Below are 8,632 nucleotides of genomic sequence, written 5' to 3' on the forward strand. Positions count from 1 at the left end.
GGCCTTGCACGCTTGGTACAAAATTCTCATTATCTTCCAAAGCAGTGTGTGGTGGGTTGGGGGACTACGCCTGCGTTTGTGATCTCTGAAAAGGCATATGGGCTCCCACTATTCATAAGCAAGTAAGATTTCGAAATATTAGGCCCAATAGATCCAAATCATTTATAATCATTAATAAATCCATTGCCTTCTGTACCTTTCTCCAAAGTAAAACGAATAGACAAATAATTAAATTCAATTGAGTTTGCACCAATCTATGACCATTAATAAATATAACTCACCCTAACTTCGTATACATAATTTCTAAAATTACACAAGTACCTCCAAATCATAAAATTATGAGTAACTCCTATGCTTCCAATTATCAAGGCATCCAATAGAACAATACCACAAGCATATATCATTATGAACTGACAGGCTTTCCGTTCAATTTTGGAAAGGGATCTTGTTTACTAAGAACAACAACTTTGCTTTTGTGAGCAAAATATCCCTTAATCAGATTCTTATAAATGAGAATAGCCATTATACACTCCACCTGAAAAGGGAAAAAAGCAAAAGTAATCAAATAGTGAACATGTAGAATCCAAATTACACCAAAATCATTTGAAACTGCAGTATTTGAAGGGCAACTAAAAAAATGAGGATAATTGATAATGTACCTCATCAACATCCATGTCGATTTCTAGCCATTTCAGAGCTTTAACAATTATTTCCAACTTAATCTGATGTGCTTTGGTTGGATCCTTTTGTTTTTGAATGGTGTAACTGTGAAAAAATCATTATCTAGTACTTATTGTATGTAAACTATGCATGTAATTATGTATCTTCATATTCTATGCACACTTACATCTTCTTGACCAATCTTTGATAAACCTGGAGTTCTAGTTTCTCCAGCACGAGGAAAACACCTGATCTCAGAAACCTAATGGTATGTGTCAGTAATTAAAACTTAAAATCTTATAGTATACAGTAATGTGATAAGGAAACACACTGGTCTTCATGCTCTTGAAGGGCTTGTCTAAGAAGTCTAAGGTCCCCCCTTTTCAGCGCATTCACAACATCTGCATACTGCAAGAGCTACATTATCACTACTAAAAGTATAAAACCTCTGGAACAGAATAGCCAAAATTGATCACCTAAATAGAGAACTAATCAGAATACGTCAACAATAGCATAACAGTGTCCTATCAACGAGGAACTTTTTGTTTCCTTCAGCCTTGCAGGGAGCCTTTCAGTTAATATTCGCAATGGGTATTATCAGGTCAAAAATGGACTCTCCCATATGCAAGCACTTAAACAATTAATATATAATTAAGTCATCCTTGTTTCCTGCTTAAATTTGGCATCAAGCACTAATATATTTAAGTGTCAATACAAAAACACAATAAGGATCAATGTGATAAGTTGGTAGAATCCTTCAGCATACTGCTTAGGGTATAACTCTATGAATTATGAAAAGTTTACAAGGGTTAGTTGGCTGAGGTTGCAATCAGATATGAAGATTGCATCAAAGTATTTCTTAACTATGGAATGTTCATATCAGAAGTAATCACCTGAATAGAAGGTCAACTCTAGCTCTCTATAGAGTCTAATGATGCTGATGAAATCATCAATGGCACAAAATAGCATCCATAAAATGGTTTCTTACAAAGAGATGCAGATAACACATTTTTATGATTAAAACTAAATAGAATAATGAAATTTTTTATGAACAGATCAATGATAAACAACTAAGTGAAGACATTAAGTACTCATTTGATATTCGTCTTAACATAAATAAAATTTAATATCCATATCCCTAACTCTTCATCACTGTTGTCATAACAGAAACTGGTCCTCTATATAAAAAGAGTACTTCCAGCTCCAGAATCTACTCTTGTTTATGTGCAACTGAGTGCAAATAATCACTTACAGAGGAGTGGAACACAATATAATACCTCAACTAAATTATGCTTCTCCAGAAGCCACTTTTGCGGCAAGATACCAATTGAAAGCTTTACTGGAATGAGATACTTCAGAATCATCCTATATCAATATATAAGAATAGTTAGTACATGGTAGAAACAAACATAAAGGCACTAAAGGTTCTTCTTGGGCACTTAAATAGTAGTTTAGGTATGCATTGCTCCATGCCCAAAGTGCTTAAGAAATAAAATATAACATATTTTATTAAAAGGCATTACAATAATTAGGATATGTATTTTAAAGAGAGATGCATTATCAAAGAGATACTTGTTAGGCATTGGATAGTTACTTCATTTACGACTTCTGTACTTCGTAAATATAAATGAGAGATGACATAATGCTATTTGAAAGCCAAGTCATACCTTAAATTTGATTTGCTTCTAGGGTTGCAATGTGTCAGTGCATATGTTAGTTTGTGATCAGCCTGTCCTATTACAAATAATAGATAAGTTTAGCTTCACCACAAATTCATCTGATGAATAAATAACAAACTGAATCTAAATAATGTGCCAACACAGACTTATGAGAGGCAACACAAGCATTGTCTGGTTAAACATCCTATTCCATAAGAGGCTGTAAAACAATAAAAACAAATAAAAGGAAGACGTATCTTGCAAGACGACTTACAGCAAGAAAGTTTTCATTGAAAACCTCCAAGCGACCTGTATAGTACATGTATGTGACCTGTTTTGTGGTTGAAGTAAAAACAGACAAGTTATAATTTATGGAATAGAGGTATGAAGCAACCAGATAAAGAGTATACACAACTAAATTATGGCAAGAAAGAGAGAAAAAGTGAAATCTTTTAAACCTTGTCTCTAGGTGGAAACTCTTCAAAATCAAATATTCGAGCAGTTTCGATACTTCTTATGACACTGCGACATAGGTGAACGGTACCAAGCTGCAAGGTTGAAGCTTCAAACATTAGAATGGAACTTTGCTACGATACATGCTACACTATGCTTTGCGAAACTCTATTCTGCTGCATCATACTTACATATACTATATTAGCATATTTCCTCTTTAAACGACGTAGAAGAAGAATGTGATCACATTGTCAATGACTAAATGAGCAAACAGTAAGTAAAACTAGGAAACAGACCTTGAAGTATACTTTAAATAATTGGCATGTCACATATAAGGCTCCAACGCGTTTGGGTCCTTTTCCCTACAAGATTTACAATCATATGCTAAGAGCGGTAAGTATAGCAAAGTAGAAGACAATGGCCAATTCAAAGAGCAAAAACTTTTTTTACATAGGAAATAAGTGATCGGAAGTTCATACAGCTAGAGCCCCGAAGACTTTCATCAAAAAGGAACCAGCTCCTTGCAGCTTCTCAGGATTCTTCCCATTAGACACCAGCTCTCTATCAGCCTAAAAGCAAAAGACCGAACACCCGTAATCCCCAAATTTTCAACAAACCAAATACAAGCAAATGAAAAAAACCAATCTTACAATGCCCATTACCTTCTCAGCGAGCAACCTAATCTCGAGCGCAATGGCGTGCATCGCCTCCATTGCCCATGCGGACTCCCAGTTCCGAAACTCCTGCAGAAATGCACTGAGCAAAATCCACCATAAGCCTCCCCGAGAAACACTCAAAACAACAAACTTAATGGATAAAGAGAGGAAGGAGGCTACTTTGCGGCCTTCTCGAAGGTGGCGTAGGAGTCGGCGAAGTGTCCAAGTCTATAACTTTGGAGAGATCGCAGTAAGGGAACGATAATTTCCCCGATGTTGGAGTACCTCTCGTTTTGGTTCACCAATCTAGTCCAATCATGGAAAGCGTTGAGCGCGTCGGCGACAGAGAGGAGTGAGGGGGAAGAGGAGCAGAGGGAGAGGAGGAGCTTGAGGGAAGCGCCATCTTGGGAAGAGACGGCATCGGAGAAGCGCGAGAGATAGTCGACGATGCGTCGGTGGGATTCCCCCATGCTCAGGTACGCCATCAGGAAGATAAGGAAACGGCGTTCGAGGATTATAGGATACGTGTGCTCATGGGCCGAGACGGACCGAGTTCGAGCCGGTACATGGTTTGTGAAACCCCGTAGCGGAGGAGAAAGGGTGTGAGGGCGAGGAAGAAGCAAGATGAGTAGGGCGACGGTTTAGCGAAAACGAGAAAACGGCGAGAGCAATGAGGGAGAGGGAGGACGAACTAAGGAGATAACTAGGGCATTTTATGGTGCGGGTTCGGGTTCTGGTTCGGGTGCGGGTTCGGGTGCGGGTTCGGGTTCGGGTGCGGGCCGGGTACGAACGGGTTTCACGCGTTCAGACTGGATGAACATCCTTAAGAGTGAAATTCTTATGACAAGAGCAGAGCATAGCCCAACCCGACCCGATCCGAGCCGCCTCTCATTATTTGATTCAAGAAATTTTATTCAACCATCATGAGCTGGTATTAAATTACGAGACCCAATCTATAATTAGGAGAGGCTTGGGCTTAATCACAAATCTAATAATTCAATTTGACCCGGGTGCAACATAATTAATTTAATATGGCAAATACTTTAATAATCCTTTAAAATTTATGATCTTAATCTAACGGCAATAATAGCCCGTTTTTATACCCCGTACTGGTTAAAAAATCACATTGCGTAAAAAAAGTGGATATATTAGTTAAGAAGTTTTGATTACGTGTGGCTAACTTCCTGATTACACATTCTTTTTTTGGATTTCTCTCTCTTGGATATAATTGTGATAGATATTATTATGCATTAATTATAAAAGATATTATTTAATACTAAACTATTTAAATTTGATTTGTTGGAGATAGACTTTAATTTAATATAATTCTCTAACTCTATATATTAATTTAAATATAATTTAATTTAATATTAAACTAACGAGAGATATATGTAAATAATAAAAATAATTAAATAATTAAATTTAATTAAAATTTTATCAAGTTAATTACAAAAAGACATCAATACTCTTATTTTGATATATATGCATTAATTATATGTCTTTTACTTGATAAATTATTAAGATAATATAATTATCAAAAAATAATATGCAAGTTGATATATTTAAAAAATAATAATTACCTATTGAACCAGTAATATATTTTTTAAATTTTTTGCATTCCTATTATTCTCTTGAGGATCTTAATCGTTAGATATTCATCAAACCGATTGATAAGCAATTACCTCTACGGTATGAAAGAAACGCTCATTTAATATACGGCAAATACTTCAATACCCCTTTAAAATTCATAATCTTAATCTAACTGCTATAATAGCCATTTTTCATAATCGGTATCGATTTCTCGGTACCCGATTCCAAAATCACATTACGAAAAAAATAGGCATATTAGTTAAGAAGTTTTGATTATGTGTACCTAACTTTCGGATTACACGTGTAATAACCCAAGTAGGGTAAAAAATAAAATTAAAAAAAAACTTAAACTTGCTGGGCACGACGCGACCGGCCACACTATGGCCGACCTTGTGCCTAGTATGGCCTACATGCCGTGGCAGCAATGGGAGTGCCACGCACCTCCACCGAGCCATGCTTCTACACGCCATGGCGACGCGTGGAGGTAGGATCCGGCCCACCGGCCACTCCGCCGTTGCCGCATGACCTTCTCTCTCTCTCTATAATGTTCTTTTTCTCTCTCTTCCTCGCATTCTCTTGACATCTTTCTCTCTCTAGATCTCTCTCTCTCTCCCTCTAGTGCACCAACAGTCACCGGCCACCGGGAAGAGCCGCCGTCGGCCCTTCTATCCATCGGTGAGCCTCCCTCTCTCTCCTTCTCTCTCTTTCTCCTTCTCTCTCTCTCTTGCTCTTTCTCTTTGTCAGTTTCCTCTCGGGACCGTCGGAGGTTTGAGCCGTCAGCGAGAGGCAGGCCACTGAGTTCCCACTAGCGGCTATACCCTTCCCTTGAGGCCCAACACTCTTCCCCTTTTTCTCCCTCTTCTTCTTCTCCTCCTCCTCCTCCCCTTCTTTCCTTCTCTCGAGTAGCACTACTGCGAGGTGCTGGGCTTGGCCCAACACCCTTGCAGCGCAACTTGCTAGATTAAGGTGCTGGGCTGAGCCTAGCACTGTTTATAGTTGATACTATTCAAATTATATTTGATTATGTTATTAATTATTTAATTAGTTCAGTTAATCTAATTACATCATAGTTAGTAAATAAATCTAATTATATCATGTTTAGCAAAATACCCGCAACATAAATTACTATTTTAATCCTAGGTAGGTAATAGTAATTATTTGCAGTAACTTAATTTTTATTTTTCTTAATTATCAAAGAGAATGATAGGGAGATAATTATGTTTTAAATACACTATTAAATAATATAATTATGGTTAATAAATAATAAAATAAATATAGAAATAAAGAGTACATGATTACAACAAGAAATTATCATTTAGCCGGGTTAATTTTAAGTAATAGAAAGACTGACATTATTTGTTATAAATAATTTTAAATCCCGACCCCCATGTTCAAGACCCCATGGACTTAGCTATCGACCCTTGATCGTTGTCGTAGCAGCGTGAATAAGTGGTTGTTTGGTAATTGCAGTGGTGGTGAGTAGTCTTATCCTTAGACGTCTTTCTCAAATTAGGATATATTATATATTATGTACATGCATATTTTGGCCTCCAGCGTGATTATATGACTTTATCTAGAGATGATTTTAGTCAAGCATATTTTATTATATATTTGATTAGATTGATCTGGGATATGAATACATTGGTGATATATAGAGATGATTAGAGATGATTATACTGTTATGATTTTATACCGAGATGATCTCTAGCATGACTGTGTATGTGATACACTAGCAAGAGTAAACATGTCTTAGAAACATAGTTGGAGTCTACATTACATCATTTTTCTCTTGACTTCTTTATCACATAAATTCCTGAGTTGTATGATCTGTTGTAGTACTAGATATATGCATATGATCTATCATGTATAGGAAATCATGAAAACACTTGTGTATGTAATGTGATGTGATGACTGGAACGGTATTTGGTTCAGACTGGTACTAGACATACTCTTAGCGTATGACAGAGTATGGTGATAACTGATGGTTGTACTCTTAGCGTATGATATGGTACAACTATTATTGATATACCCTTAGTGTATGGCAGGGTATGATTACCTTCTTCTGAGATACTCTTAGTGTATGGCAGGGTATGATTTATCTCTAGAGATACTTTTAGCGTAAGACAGGGTATGCTCTAAGCTTATGGCATGATGAGTATCGAGTTTGGGGCCGGATACCGTAGTCCAGCATGATAGATGATATTCAGAGTTGAGACGGATAATTGTGATAGTGAGAAATATATAGATTATATCTAGCTCTGGCATATACAATTATATATTTATTGGCATGCATCATCATTGATGTGACTAGTATCATTGGATCGTGATTGTTATACATCATATGTTGTTATATTCGGTTATGTTATCTTGTAATTTTATCATGAGATATATTTTTGGTTGACTCTCTTTGTTTTTTCTTCTTTCCAAAACCCTAGGTGAACGAGTAGAGCAGGATACTCCCTTAGAGGTCTTGCTAGTGGGTGAAGAGTAGAGTGTGGTTAGTATTATACGCTGGATGAGTTACCTTATCTGATGTATTAGTAGACATCCTCCAAAATGTGTCTTTATCTTTTTCTTATATTCTAGCATGTGACTTTGTACTTGTATAATTATGTATATACCACCATTGTGTATATGTAGTTGTGAAAAGCTCTTGATGATGTGTTGTGACCTATGTGGGGCCCAAGTAGGGTTATCTGTATGCTGTTGATAAGTAGACTTGAGTTATTCTTAGTTAGATGTTATGGATAAAATTATGATGTTGATACATGTTATTTGATTGTCAGTAACTAACCAAATGGTCAGGTGCCATGCACGTGCCGTGTGGGCTCGTACGATGCACGTTTAAGGTTTGGGTGTTACAACATGTTCTTTTTTTTCTGTTAAAATTTTTCTCTTAGATATGATTGTGATACATATAATTATGCTTTTATTATAGGAGATATTATTGAATACTAAACTATTTAAATTTGATTCCTTGGAGATAGACTTCAATTTAAATATAATTTTTTATGTTCATCTATTATTAAATTTAATTTAAATTAATCTTAAACTAACAAGAGATATATATAAATAATAAAAAATAATCAAATAAATAAAATTTAATTAAACTTTCATTAAGTTAATTATAAAAAGACATCAATACTCTTATTTTGATATATATATATATATATATATACATTACTCTTAGTTAAGGATATATATGTTTTTTACTTGATAAATTATTAAGATAATATAATTATCAAAAAATAATGTGTAAGATAATATATTTAAAAAATGATAATTACCTATTGAACCGGTAATATATTTTAAAAAAATTTACATTCCTATTATATCCTTAAAAATCTTAATCGTTAGACTAAGTAGTTTTAGGATAAGTTTTAAATTACTCCGTGCCTAAATCAAACTACCCATGAACTCTCAGTTTATATTACATTTTTACCGGTGGTTTAGACTAATGTAAACCTATTAACTTTTTCATCAAAATTTAATTTAAAGAGAAGTATGAATTACCATTAATTACCCTGTGATATTAATGATCTTATTGTTTGAGTAAATATTAATTTTCTACCTATGTCTTTTAGATATTCAAAATGAGATAAATAATGATGGTCG

At 35.2% G+C, this 8,632-nt stretch overlaps 1 protein-coding gene across 1 annotated transcript; it reads right to left on the bottom strand.

Annotated features, from left to right (window-relative positions):
* Positions 1 to 208: 208 nt before the first annotated feature.
* Positions 209 to 4,107, bottom strand: LOC140774696 (enhanced ethylene response protein 5). Its single transcript, XM_073117783.1, has 12 exons — positions 3,608 to 4,107; positions 3,434 to 3,527; positions 3,251 to 3,340; positions 3,068 to 3,133; positions 2,777 to 2,866; positions 2,593 to 2,649; positions 2,328 to 2,389; positions 1,938 to 2,025; positions 992 to 1,068; positions 848 to 922; positions 660 to 765; positions 209 to 535 (listed from the first exon to the last, which is right to left on the bottom strand). The coding sequence occupies exons 1-12, from the start codon at positions 3,910 to 3,912 to the stop codon at positions 404 to 406; spliced, it is 1,242 nt and encodes a 413-aa protein (XP_072973884.1). The 5' UTR covers positions 3,913 to 4,107; the 3' UTR covers positions 209 to 403.
* Between the last annotated feature and the right edge of the window lie 4,525 nt (positions 4,108 to 8,632).

The sequence above is a fragment of the Typha angustifolia genome, chromosome 13 (assembly GCF_048772165.1).
Source record: "Typha angustifolia cultivar Huaian chromosome 13, ASM4877216v1, whole genome shotgun sequence".
Taxonomy (NCBI): domain Eukaryota; kingdom Viridiplantae; phylum Streptophyta; class Magnoliopsida; order Poales; family Typhaceae; genus Typha; species Typha angustifolia.